The sequence below is a fragment of the Balaenoptera musculus genome, chromosome 16, assembly GCF_009873245.2.
Source record: "Balaenoptera musculus isolate JJ_BM4_2016_0621 chromosome 16, mBalMus1.pri.v3, whole genome shotgun sequence".
NCBI lineage: Eukaryota > Metazoa > Chordata > Mammalia > Artiodactyla > Balaenopteridae > Balaenoptera > Balaenoptera musculus.
Window position 1 is genome coordinate 49,169,920 of NC_045800.1, and position 14,750 is coordinate 49,184,669.

At 37.8% G+C, this 14,750-nt stretch overlaps 1 protein-coding gene across 1 annotated transcript in view; it reads left to right on the plus strand.

The window, feature by feature from the left end:
- The window catches only part of PTPN20 (protein tyrosine phosphatase non-receptor type 20), a 69,358-nt gene extending 54,811 nt beyond the window's left edge, over positions 1-14,547 (plus strand). The window contains 5 exon segments of the mRNA XM_036828076.1: positions 389-545; positions 547-721; positions 4,566-4,781; positions 13,574-13,636; positions 14,482-14,547. Coding sequence (XP_036683971.1) covers positions 389-545; positions 547-721; positions 4,566-4,781; positions 13,574-13,636; positions 14,482-14,547 — 677 coding nt within the window.
- Positions 14,548-14,750: the final 203 nt, after the last annotated feature.

Consider the following 14,750-nt stretch of genomic DNA (forward strand, 5'->3'; position numbering starts at 1 on the left):
TTGCTCCCTCAGAGGCCTACTCCTTTGCTGTGTTCAGTCATAGGCTAGGAGGTACCTCCCTTGGCCTATTCCTACCTGTGCCATATGTAACAGAAATCTCTCAGAATGTCTGGATACCAATGGCATCCTTCTCTGTTCAGAAACTGATTTTTTAAAAAACTACCTTAACCTAATTGTATATTTCTTAGGTCACGCCAGCAGGTTTTGGGGAGGGAAGAATTTAAATTCATGGACTGAAATAACTCTTTGAAAAGAAACTCCTATGCCATCTTCTCTATTGGTCAAAGAGATAAATGGATTTACCTGTGTGAAAGGGTTTCATGAAATCTGGGTGTATTGCATCTCCTGCTTTTCCTTTGTCTACCCTATGTTTCTGTGTTTGTAATAGATGATGCAACACGTGTTCCTCTTGGAGAAAACAAGGACTACATCAATGCTAGTTATATTAAAATAGTCAATTCTGGAAAAGAGTATTATTATATTGCTACCCAAGGACCACTGCCAACTACCACAAATGACTTTTGGCAAATGGTTCTGGAAAATAACTAATGTTATTGTCATGATAACCAGAGAGGTAGAAGGTGGAGTTATCAAATGCCACCATTACTGGCCTGTTTCTATGAAGAAACCTTTGGAACTGAAAAATTGTCATATCTTCCTGGAGAACTACCAGATACTTCAATATTTCGTCATTCGAATATTTCAAGTTGTCAAGAAGTCCGTAAGTTAAAAAAAATCAGTGTTAGATATATATTTCATTGTATAAGCACATGTGTCAGGACGAGAAGTTAGGAGTAAGATGGAACATAGCTGGGGATGCTTTTTAAAGTAACTTGTTTTTACTTCTCCCTGGTACCAGAAACTAAGACAACAGCACTTCTACTTCTGCCTAACCAAACTCTGACTGGAGAGATGAAAAAATTGAAAAGGGGAGTTAGGGCGGTTGAGAGTGAGTGTTGGAAGTTGCCTAATCCTGGGATGTACTTCGGCTGCTTCTGCTGAGAGTGACAGATATGTGTGGAGTCCTTAAGATCTCCTGATAATCACTGTGCCAGGCACTGTTGCTCCTTACTGAGTAGCAAAGAGGGCGGCGAGCTCACTGGTACCTCCAGTTAACTGTGCTCAATGAATGTGGTAATATTGAGATTTGTATGGGGTGCTTTGGGAGCTCAGAAGGGAATTACTTAGCTCTCCTTGGGCTTGAGGGGAAGATTTGCTAGAGAAGGTGACATCTGGATTGAGAATCACCCAAATGAGAAAGCTGGAAAGAGGAAGTAGATGATCAAGGTATAAAATAGCATGGGATGTGTATAGAGAGATACAAGTAGTTAAGTGTTTCTGGAATGTAAAAGTTCAATGCCAGGGAGTAATGAGAGGTGAGATGAGGCTATAGAAAATAAGTAGAGAAAGCCAGAACATGAAATGTCTTGGATTTCAGCTAAGGAACATGAACTTCATTATGAAGATAATTGGGAGACATTGAACAATTTTAGTAAGAAGGTCCATGATCAACTAGGGCAGCTAACAATTAGATAGAAAGCAAAGACTTTGGTGTTTTTCAGATAAAATTGGCAGACTTTATGTGACTTATGACTTGTGACTTATAAGGAGTGTTCAAAAATAATGTTGTCAAATGCGATAGCCACATTTGGCTATTTTATATTTAAATTATTTAAACTTACATAACATAACAAATTCAGTTCCTCATTTGTAGTATCCACACTTCTAGTATTTAATCACATGTTACTAGTGGCTACCATATGGGCAGCAAAGATACAGAGCATTTGCATCATTGTAGAAAGTTCTATTGGGAAGTATTGGTCTAGAATAATTCATAGAATAATTCATTTCTTGCTCTAACAGACTCAGAAAGTAGAAAAGGAATGATTTATAGGAGAAAGTGATGTTACATTGCTCTAAGTGGATTTGATTAGCAGGTAGGTGATACATGTGTTCTATAGGAGTGAAGGGGATGGGAGTTAAACTGGAAACTTGAAAAGAGTGATGAGATTTGGAGTCATCATCAAAGAAGTTGATTGGAGCACAGGCAATGATCAGGAAAAGGGTTGCTGGAGGTGCTGAGGTTGGAACGCATAATTTTCAATAATAGTAAAATATGCAACTATGTGATTAATTTTTTCCTAACCATGGGATTCCTGACCACAGGTTATGAGACTTACCCAGGGAGGGATGTTGCTTAGTATATGTGGCAGGATTCAAAGGATGAAAGGAGTTGACAGTTTGGTAAGAGAATGATTTAGATAATCAGCTATGAAGTCTAAATTTAGGGAGAAGGATGGAATCAGGGGCTAGGAGGAAATGGAGGACAACAAGGACAGGAGAGCTCTATTTAGTCACATTGTTGGAGTTGAAGTGAGGCACAAATGAGGTGGTAGAATAAGAGCTTCTGCTCAGAAAATGATGTTGGAATCTAAGAACTGGAAGATTTTTGATATTGGACATTATAGGTGATGGTGAGTCCAAGGAGTGATCACATTGTGAGGACTAGAAGAAAAAAATGGTCTCCTCTGCAAGAGAGAAATAAAAATGTGAGGTTAGAGTGTCTGTTTGGCTGTTGAGATCCCAAATTTGCCCAGTCAGAATCTGTGGTAGGGTGATAGTGATAAGAAGGTGAAGCTAAGAGGTATGAAACTCAAAAGGAAGAGAGGTTTTTGTACAAAGAGAAGGAATAATGAATTGGAAATAGCATTGGGCAGCAAAGGGTATGCAACCTAATCTCTAGGCTCTGTGGTACCTGGAGTACAGGAAAATAGGTGGCCTTGATTAGAGAGGGCTGCAGAGTGCAGTGCCCATGGGAGGCAAGGCCAGGAAGTGGAAGAAGCATTTAGGAAAGTGATGATGGTTTCCACAAGTTTACTGTGGGATGGGGGCCTGAGTGCAAAGGGAGATGTTGAAGAGATAGAGAAGTGGGGAGGGAGGGGAAAAGATAGAATTGAAGAGCATGAGGATCGGAGCATAGAGTGGTGTGACCAAGGAGGCCAAGAATAGTAATAATGGCGGACATTGATGGAGAGCTTGCTGTCTGTGTGCTAGGCCCTGTGCTTGCTCTGTACACCTGAGGATTTGCCTGATCCTTCACTCTCCTAAGACTTGTTGATTCCCTCCTATTAACCAAGTATTGTGCCAGATGCTGGAGATAGAAAACAGACACAGTCTCAACTCTTAGAGTGCTTACAGTCTAGTGGGGAAGGAAAACACCAGTTCCAAATGACGTGTGATACATGCTATGGCAGGAGAAGGACAGCATGCTTGGAGAATATAGGCCAGTTGGGAGGCCCAGAGGAATGATCTGTCTGCAAGGATTCAAATGCCTGGTTCCACTTGTGCACCCTTGACAAAGGCGTCTAGGATGGTGACCTTTGGGCTGAGGCCCACAAGCCTCAAAACCATGGGGTTGCTGTTTGGAGAATCTGCATCATAGCACTGTGTCAGGAAACCAGTGAGGCCCACCTTTGTGCAGGTTCTCAGTGGTCAACAGTGCATGAAAGATTTAATCCCTAAAATATGTGATGGAGTGAGAGCTATCCTCAATTTGGTGCCTTCACAAGATTTTCAAGTATCGTTTTCCTCATCCAATTTCATGTACCGATGATTCAAAATTGAGGTTTTCTTTTTGGAACTTAGGAAAATTGTATTTCTATTTGGAACGTAGAAAAAAGTGGTGCATTAGGGAGAAGCAGAGGAGCCGTGAGAAACCCTTCCTGAGTTTTTTCACGAGGGTGCCCAGTGAAGTAAAATGAGGGCTCCACATTGGGGAAAGGGTGAACCCTCTGGAAAGGATGATCAGTAAACTCAAAGTGCTTTATCTGTCAACACTGAGGAGAGTTCCATGGCTCCACTTTCAGGGGGTTCAACACAAGAGTGGGGACCAAAGTCTACTCACATGGTCATTAACTGCCCTGTCCACATCACCAGAGGAGGTTGTCCCCCACCAAATCCCGGTTAAGCAACTTGACAGCACTTACTGTTTTAATTAAATCTAGTATCATAATATTTAAGCCAAGATAGATTGCTTTTCTATCTTATTCCTAACATGTTAGCTCATCTTTCATCCTAAGTGTTTTGGATTCTTGGTTTGTTTGGACTCTTCTACATTCTCATGGTGCAGAAGAAAGATGGTAGAGTTAGATTTGGGAGGACTACATTATTGTCCCAGCTCTAAACATATGAGCCTTCTGACCTAGCGTACATCTATCAGTCAATCAAATTCTTACTTTTTCATCTGTAACCTGAGGATATCACAGTGCTTGCCTCCCCAGGGTTGATGTGAGGATTAAATGAGATAATGTGTGTGAAGTCCTTAGCACAGTACCTGGCACAGAGTAAGGGCTAAATTCCTGTCACCTGTTAGTATTTTTATTTTTATTATCCTATTACCATATAGCAATTATTATTAACTATTCCTGGCATATTAGAAATTAAAAGAAGATCTCTACTATAAGACGTTGATAAACCTCTCCTCTCTCTCTGCCTTCCTCTCTCTCCCTCCCTCCTTCTCTCTCTTTCCCTTTCTCCCTCTCTCCCTCCCCACCCCACCCCCACAGACAGGAGCTAGTCACTTTGTAAAACACTTGCAGTTCACCAAGTGGCCAGACCATGGCACTCCTGCCTCAGCAGAAGGTTTTATAAAGTATGTTCGTTATGTGAGGAAGAGCCACCTTACAGGAACCATCATTGTTCACTGCAGTGCTGGCGCGGGCCGGACAGGGGTGTTCCTATGTGTGGATGTTGTGCTCTGTGCCATTGAAAAGAACTTTTCAGTAAGTGTGTGAATTAAGCAGATAAACTGATGCTGTTAGTAAACACTATACTTTACATAAATCTTTTTTTTTTAAAGACTTTTTTTTTAAAGGAATTCCTTTATTTTTATTATTTATTTATTTATTTATTTATTTTTGGCTGTGTTGGGTCTTCGTTTCTGTGCGAGGGCTTTCTCTAGTTGCGGCAAGCGGGGGCTACTCTTCATCGCGGTGCGCGGGCCTCTCACTATCGCGGCCTCTCTTGTTGCGGAGCACAGGCTCCAGACGCGCAGGCTCAGTAGTTGTGGCTCACGGGCCCAGTTGCTTCTTGGCATGTGGGATCTTCCCAGACCAGGGCTCGAACCCGTGTCCCCTGCATTAGCAGGCAGATTCTCAACCACTGCGCCACCAGGGAAGCCCAACACTATACTTTTAACAGCCTTCTAATAGCTGAAGACTGATATTTGGCTTTCAAGAGCAACTGAGTAAATAGAGAGCCTGTGAGCTTTGGATACCTGCTTCTCGCTTAACTGCTGCAGGTTCTTGGAGGTGGTTGTGAGGATTAAAGTACACAATGCAAATGAATGGCTTCGGACAGTGTCTGGAGCGTGGTAGGTGCATCGTAAACATGAGTTCATTTTCCTTTTCTTTCCCTCCACCCACACATACAGTTTTTAGAATCTTGTTAGAGAATGTTGATGATGTGTGCCTATTTTTAATGAACAGAAATACATGCATGTGAGCACATTGGGAAAAAAAAGTAGACTTCAGAGTTAATGAGAGGTCCCTGGGTTTGACTGCCAGTTTTGCCACACATTTTAGATTTTGGTGACTTTCTGCAAATTGCTCATCTTCTCTGAAACTTAGTTTTCTCATATGTAAAATAAGGATAATAATATTGTTGGGTTTGAGTCAACCAGTAACAATTCTTTATTTTCCTCCTAAATTTGGAACCAGCTAAGGGATAAACACAAGAATTAGACATATGGTGATTCTACTATGATCTTTATTACTGATTAATTAGGGAATGGGACTTTAGATCTGTGCCCCAAAAGGCCTACTTTTACTGAACTGCTTTCCTGTGCTGCAGAAGTGAGGAGGGGAAGACATTTGTTTAGTTAGCAGGCACTGTGGGGTGGGGGGGAAAGCGGCTCTCACCATGCCCACAAGGAATATGAAAATCCACACCTCAGTCATAAGATAACAGGGGCTACGAGGCATTTGTCCTGGTAGGCAAATTTTGCAGAGTTATCTTGTTATCAGAACAAATGTTAAATCTCTGCTCTCTTAGGCATTATGTAGTTATACCCCAACAGTGACAAACTCTCCCTTGTGATAGCAAATTGGCTGCATGGGTTCTACAACTCTCCATTCTAAGGTAGTATTACGTCGGGGGTAGAAAAATGTCCTCTCCCAGAAACTCCCTGGAGGACAGAGGGAGTTTCTTTTTCTCAGAAGCTTGAGACAATATCTCCTAGCATTTCACTGTTTCCGCTTCAGTTATAGCCCTTTCCCTAAACTGATCACTGTGGGAGATGCTGGTCCATTAAGGTCTGTCAGGACTACTCCAGGCCATACGGCTGAGAATGAGAGAGGAATGGTTTTCCAAAGCAAACTGAGAGTTTTGTTTTGTTTTGTTTTAACAAATAATGAATATAAACTGGGTGGTAAAAAAATGACAAATGTCCCCAAAATGCTGAAAATTTAAGTAGTATGAATCTGATGTTACCTGTTCCTATAATTAATGTTGTTTTATCCTTTTAACAGAAAATGCATTAGCGTACTTTTTATTTTATACATTCTTCATCATAATTAATTTGTTTATATTTGTCCTTATTTTATATTCCTTATAGAAACTGTAAAAACTATAAGTATTGTATTTTGTGATTCTGAGGAGCACTTTTTTTCCCCAACATTATACCTTCTTTAAACTCAAAATGTGTTTTATGATAACTCATCTGTCAGCCTAATTGACAGTGTTTTTCTTAGCGGTATGTAAAATAGTGATGTATTTTACAATTAAGGATGCTTAGATTCAATGGAAAATAGTGGTTCAAAAAAAGGAAATGCATCCATTGTTGCCTTATTGGCTTTTCATAGAGCCTTGAGCTGTCAAATGTTCTTACTTATGCCCCTCTCTACTCTTTTCAGAAATTTTGTCCACCAGAGCTACTCAAAGTATGGTCTTGGACCAGCAACAATCTGTGTTATTTGCAGAAAGATAAGTTTTCTGAAATTGAGAGTAAGCATTTAGAAACTTTCAAAGCAGTTTGATATATTGCTGTGACATCCAAGAGCATGACAGTGGGTTGGCCTTGGTGAACAGGATGTAGACCAGTTTGTGCGTTGTGGAAATCTCACAGGGAGTCTTACATGCTGCAAGCTGTATACCAGCCGTGTGTGGCTGACATTCTAAGATTAGTTTATCAATTATAACTCTAAAGGATATGAAAATCTGAGAATATGTAACCATTTATTTCTTTTTATTGTTATTTTATAGTCGTTTTTATTTTTAAGTAAGCCTGCTTAAAAATCCTTAAAACATTGGGAGCAAACTGGCTCTTCTCTTGCCAACACTGATATTGCTCTGTAGTTGAAACATTCTCGATAGAACTCTCCCCTCTAACAGTTGTTAATTATGTTACCATATTATCACATAATGAAGTGAGTAATCCAAAATTTAACACATTAACCTTTACGAAATCAAAAATTCTTACCACATCACTAAACACACTGTCCAGTTCATCTGGCAGAGTTCTTTTTTTTTTTTTTTTTTTGGTAGCAAGACTTTCTTGATGAAGCAGTGTGTTGGTTTATCTTTTGGGATAAATTCTTTAATCTGTATAACTACCTCAGACTTGTTTTCTTGTCATTGCAGCTCTACTACCAGAACATAATCCTACACAAAACTTAAGCTCCAAATTACATTTGATGACAATGTAGCACTTTGCATTTTTATGCAGTTTAAGACTAGTTAGTTGTGTTTAGCACTAATCAAACTGAGAAAAGGAAGAATTCTTCCTTCTTATCACATCACTTTCAAATCAAACATATACTGAATCACTATGTTAGCAATAGCTGTGCAGTTAGTAAGTTGCAATGGTAAATACTTTGTTACTTTTGTTTCCTGAGTTGTTACGACTTCTCATCACTAGCCAGTCCCTGAATTCGTCAAGCTGTGGCTTCATTAGAAAATGGTACTTTAACTACCTTTTTTTGCCACACCTTCAGCCCAGATTTTCAATATAGCACCTTCAATACAGTCTGTCACCATTATCTGGCAATCGTGTAAGGGTTTTTAGTCTTAGCAATTCAAAGTGCTATTTTGTAAGTCTGCAGAGTATTAATGTTACATGTGAAATGTTGAACATGAGCTTTTTATTTTAGTATTCTTTAAAATAATTCTTTTGTCTTGGAACTTACTTCTTTTGTTCTGTAAGTAACAAGCACATTTTAATGGTTTCTTTGCTTTGTTAGCCAGTACATCTTTGCAATTAATACAAGTGTGGTTTTAGCAATTCACAATTAATAATGGCTATAAAACTCAATGTATGAGGAATCATAATGCTAGGTAAAATTAACATGAACTCTTTTGGTCTTCATTTCTTTGTAGTTACTTCCACTATTATCATTTGGTTAACCACTACAGCTATATTCAGAAAAGCTGTGCCTTTTCTTGTCAAGACAATCCAGTGCAGCAGCTTTTGCCATCAGTAAATTAAGGTTAAAAATGAATAATACAAATATATTTTCATAATTTGCCTGATCTTAAATTACAAATTAACAGACTTTCAAGAAACAATGGTTTTTAAATTCATTGAAGTTCCATTTTATCAATATTTCCTTTTATGGATCATGCTTTTGGTGTCAAGTTTAAGAACTCCTCAACTAGCCTAAAGAATTTTTAGGTCCTAAAGAATTTTTCCTATGTCCTTTTCTAAAGTTCGGTAGTTTTATGTTTTACATTTAAGTCCATAGTCCATTTTGAGTTAATTTTTTTATAAGGGGCAAGGTTTAAGTCAAAGTTCACTTGCTATTCTTCCTCCACTGAATTGTTTTTACACCTTTGTCAGAAATCATTGGGAATATTTGTATGGGGCCTATTTCTAGTTCTATATTCTGTTTCATTGATCCATGTGTCTATCCTTTCGCCATTATCACACTTTGGATTCCTGTAGCTCTATAGGAAGTCTTAATATCAGGGAGAGTGATTCCTTCTCTTGCAAAATTGTTTTAACCATTATAGGTCTGTGCCTTTCCATATAAATTTTAAAATTAGCTTGTCTATGTTTACAAAAAAGCTTGAGGGATTTTGATAGGATGAATTGACATTTTTACTATGTTGGATCTTCCAGTATGAATGTGGTATGTCTCTCTATTTAAGTCTTCTTTGATTTCTTTCATCAGCATTTTGTCATTTTCAGCATATAGCTTCTGTACGTGTTTTGTTAGATTTACTTTATTTCATTTTCTTTGAAGCAGTTGTAAATGGTACTGTGTTTTTACTACCATGTTCATTGTGTGTACACGTATGTATAAATGCAGTTGAGTTTTGTGTTTTTAAAAAATGTTTATTTACTTATTTGGTTGTGCCGGGTCTTAGTTACGGCACATGGGTTCCTTAGTTGTGGCAGGTGGGCTCCTTAGTTGTGGCATGTGAACTCTTAGTTGCAGGATGCATGTGGGATCTAGTTCCCTGACCAGGAATCGAACCTGGGCCCCCTGCATTGGGAGCATGGAGTCTTAACCACTGCACCACCAGGGAAGTCCCCAAATGCAGTTGATTTTTGCATGTTGATCTTGTATCCTATGATCTTGTTGAACTCACTTATTAGTTCTAAGAGGTTTTTTTGTCCTGTTTTGTTTTGTTTTCAGATTCCTTGGGATTTTCTGCATAGACAATCATTCCATCTGCAAGTAGGGACACATTTACCTCTTCCTTTCCAATTCATTTGCCTCATATTTCTTTTTTCTGGTCTTATTGCGCTACCTGGAACTTCAAGTGTGCTGAAAACGGTGGTGAGAGCAGACATTCTTGCCATCACTAATATTAGGGGGAAAGCAAATTAAAATTATTTGTTATATGAAAGATGCTATGAAGTGGATGAAAAGACAAGCTACAGACTTGGAAAAACTGTTTGCAATCCACATATCCAACAGAGGTCTCACATCTAGAGTATATAAACAATCCTCAAAACTCAATAGTAAAATAAATAAATAAATAAATAGGCAAGTAATTCAGTTAGAAAATGGGTAAAAGACATGACATTTCAACAATGAGGATGTATTGATGATAAATAAGCACATGAAAAGATGCTCAGCTTCATTAACCTTTAGGGAAATAAAATTAAAACCATGATATTGAGCTGCATGAGCTGCTTGTAAATTTTGGAGATTAATCCTTTGTCAGTTGCTTCATTTGCAAATATTTTCTCCCATTCTGAGGGTTGTCTTTTCGTCTTGTTTATGGTTTCCTTTGCTGTGCAAAAGCTTTTAAGTTTCATTAGGTGCCATTTGTTTATTTTTGTTTTTATTTCCATTTCTCTAGGAGGTGGGTCCAAAAGGATCTTGCTGTGATTTATGTCATAGAGTGTTCTGCCTATGTTTTCCTCTAAGAGTTTGATAGTGTCTGGCCTTACATTTAGGTCTTTAATCCATTTTGAGTTTATTTTTGTGTATGGTGTTAGGGAGTGTTCTAATTTCATTCTTTTAAGTGTAGCTGTCCAGTTTTCCCAGCACCACTTACTGAAGAGGCTGTCTTTTCTCCACTGCATATTCTTGCCTCCTTTATCAAAGATAAGGTGACCATATGTGTGTGGGTTTATCTCTGGGCTTTCTATCCTGTTCCATTGATCTATATTTCTATTTTTGTGCCAGTACCATACTGTCTTGATTACTGTAGCTCTGTATTATAGTCTGAAGTCAGGGAGCCTGATTCCTCCAGCTCTGTTTTTCTTTCTCAAGATTGCTTTGGCTATTCGGGGTCTTTTGTGACAAAGGATTAATCTCCAAAATTTACAAGCAACTCATACAGCTCAATATCAAAAAAACAAACAACCCAATCCAAAAATGGGCAGAAGACCTAAATAGACATTTCTCCAAAGGAGATATACAGATTGCCAACAAACACATGAAAGAATGCTCAACATCATTAATCATTAGAGAAATGCAAATCAAAACTACAATGAGATATCATCTCACACCAGTCAGAATGGCCATCATCAAAAAATCTAGAAACAAATGCTGGAGAGGGTGTGGAGAAAAGGGAACCCACTTGCACTGTTGGTGGGAATGTAAATTGATACAGCCACTATGGAGAACAGTATGGAGGTTCCTTAAAAAACTTAAAATAGAACTACCATACGACCCAGCAATCCCACTACTGGGCATATACCCTGAGAAAACCATAATTCAAAAAGAGTCATGCACCACAATGTTCATTGCAGCTCTATTTACAATAGCCAGGACATGGAAGCAACCTAAGTGTCCATCGACAGATGAATGGATAAAGAAGATGTGGCACATATATACAGTGGAATATTACTCAGCCATAAAAAATAACAAAATTGAGTTATTTTTAGTGAGGTGGATGGACCTAGAGTCTGTCATACAGAGTGAAGTAAGTCAGAAAGAGAAAAACAAATACCGTATACTAACACATATATATGGAATCTAAAAAAAAAAATGGTCATGAAGAACCTAGGGACAAGATGGGAATAAAGAAACAGACCTACTAGAGAATGAACTTGAGGATACGGGGAGGGGGAAGGGTAAGCTGGGACAAAGTGAGAGAGTGGCATGGACATATGTACACTACCAAACGTAAAATAGATAGCTAGTGGGAAGTAGCCGCATAGCACAGGGAGATCAGCTCGGTGCTTTCTGACCACCTAGAGGGGTGGGTTAGGGAGGGTGGGAGGGAGGGAGACACGAGAGGGAAGAGATATGGGGACATATGTATATGTATAACTGATTCACTTTGTTATAAAGCAGAAACTAACATACCATTGTAAAGCAATTATACTCCAATAAAGATGTTTAAAAAAAAAAGAACATGATATCACTAGACATCCATCAGAAAGGCTAATATAAAAAATAATGACAACACCAAATGCTGGTGAAGGTTTGAAAAAACTAGATTACTCATATGTTGCTTATAGGAATGAATGTAAAATGGTATATCCAGTTTGGAAAATAGTTTTAAATTTTCTTTAAAAAAAAGAAAAGCAGAACTAAACTAAACTTACCATATAACCTTAGCAATAACACTTGGGTATTTATTCCATAGAAATGAAAACTTATGTTCACACAAAAACCTGTATGTAAATGTTCATAGCAGATCTATTTATAATAACCAAAAACTGGGAAACAACCTAGATGTTCTTCAACAAGTTTAATGGTTAAAAAAATTGGTACCTGTCCATACTGTGGAATACTATTTAGCAATAAAAAGGAATGAACTACTGATACACTCAATTTGGATGAATCTTGAGGCAATTAGACTAAATGAAAAAAAAGTCTCGAAAAGTTAGATATTACATGATTCCATTATGTAATCCCCTTGAAATAACAAAACTATAGAGATGGAGAACAGATTACTGGTTGCCAAGGGTTGGGGGTTGGGGTGGGTGGGTAGTTCTGATGGATAACAGGAGGAAGTCTTGTGGTGGAACTGTTATGCACCTTGATCGTGGTTGCAGTTGCATGAATTTTCACGTGATAATATTTTATAGAACTATACATACTCACACATACACGCCCACTCTCACAAGTTAAACTGGCAAAATCTGAATAAGCTCTGTAGATTGTACCAATGTCAATTTTTTGGTTTTGATATTATACTCTAGTTGTAGAGGATGGTATAATTGGGAGAAACTAGGTGAATGATACACAGACTCTCTCTGTACGTTTTTTGCAACTTACTATGTATCTATAATTATTTCAATATAAAAATTTTTAAAGGCTTAATTAACATTTTAAATTATAGAAATGACTATATAAATAAAGGAATGCTTACATTTTCTCTGATTTTTATGTACTTTTGGATTATAGTTGACAGTTGACAAACCTTAAATTTCTTGTGGTCTTGCTGCACATGACTCGTCCTCAGCTTACACCCCATGTGACTTTTCAGGCAAGTTCAGCAACACCTGAGCTGGTCTATATCTTGTTCCACTGATGAGGCTGCTCAATGTTACACCACTGTCAGATTGCCGTAAGAGTTTCTAAACACTTATTACCAGTTTCTGGACTCATCTCACTGTGGTCTAGCAACAGCCCGTTGCAGACCTGCACCAGCTTAGTGACCACACTGGGTAGTGCTGGTCTCCGTGCACAGGTGCAGAATCTGGTGTTGGGCCAACTGTTGCTCGGGGTCTCCATTTGAGTTGAGAGGGCTCTTTATATGAGAAACAGCTGTGTTACTGTTGTGGCCAGAAAAAGTCTTCTATGCTTCAGACTTTTGCAGAATCACAGTGCTGCTTTAAGTTCTCCCTTCTGAGAACAGAAAGGTATACACAGGGGCAAATTTGTTGTTATTTCTGTTGGAGAACATTTCTTATTATAAATGATTGCTTCCTGCTTTTTCCTGGAAACCCATTTAAACAAGTCTTCCTTATCCATTAGACAAGGTTAAACATAGTACATTTTCTTATGACTGAAAATGAGAACTTTCTGGTTAAATCTTGAGATATCTTTTACTGGAAAAAAGTATGAAAAAAAAAAAAAGAAGTATGGTGTACTCCTTTGGCATCTGTGGGTTTTGTGTTTTCCCCCTCTATGGATAATACAAAATTACTGTCATCCTGTTACAGTTCAACATCATGAATATAGTGGGCCAAATGAGAGAACAACGTTATGGAATGATCCAAACAAAGGTAAGTCTCACCACATAAATTCTAATAAGAACAATAATGAATATAAAGATGAACATTGTATAGCACATTACAATTTGTAAAGCTCTTTTGCCTACACAGTTTCATTGAATTCTCACCATTTGAGGTAGACATTAGTTATGCTCTGATATTACTGATGAAGTACTTCAAGTTCAGAGCAATGAAGTTTGTTCCATAATGTCATTCAGACAGCAAGTAGAGGAGCCAAGACTGAAACTGAAGTCCCCTATGCCCAAACACATCTTAGTCCATAATGCCATTTTAAGTAACATATCTAAAGTTATTTTCCATAAATTTCTGGATGGCAATTTGGGGATATTTATTTGCAACTAAAATATCAAAGTCACTGACATGTCATAAAAAAGAAATCATTTATGTCACAGATTAGTTATATTAATCATTGGGGGATCAAGAGAATATGGATAATGAAAATAAACAGGTACCCCTAAATCTTTTTTAGGGTTTCTTTAGGCAATGTTCAATGATATGAAGTGTTTCATTTGAACTAGGCTACGTCTAAAAAATAAGTTTAAATTTGATTTATCCAGTGAAGATATAAAGAGATTGAGATTGAGTCAGTTTCCCTTCTGTTCAGTTAAGCTTCAGTTAACTAGTTCTAGACCAAGAATTATATTATTATCATTTATCTTCCTGACATTTTAAAAAATGTATTTACATAAAGAAGTTCTTGGTTAAATGTTTGCTCTTTTTAGGCACTTTTCTTTGTGGTTGAAAAGTACAAATGTGTTTTCTGAAAGTGGATATTGGTATTCAATTAACATTCCATTGTTTTTTGTATATATATATATATATATATCTGTATTTAGGAGCAGTATATCTTTGGTTATAAAATTGTGCTTGAAGTTCTTCAGAAGTTTCTGACTTTAAAGTAAGAAAGACTTCTGTTGCTTCACTCTTGAAATTACCAAGTGTCTTGGAGCCTCCTCATAAAGAACACGTTCGAGCTGTGCTGAAGGGCTTTGCTTATGCAAATGCGCTGTCTTGGTGTATCATTTGACTTTCTTTCTGACAACTCCCTGAAGGCAGCATCATTTGGTTTGGGGTGGACAGTGTTTACCCACTGATCTTACTTAGG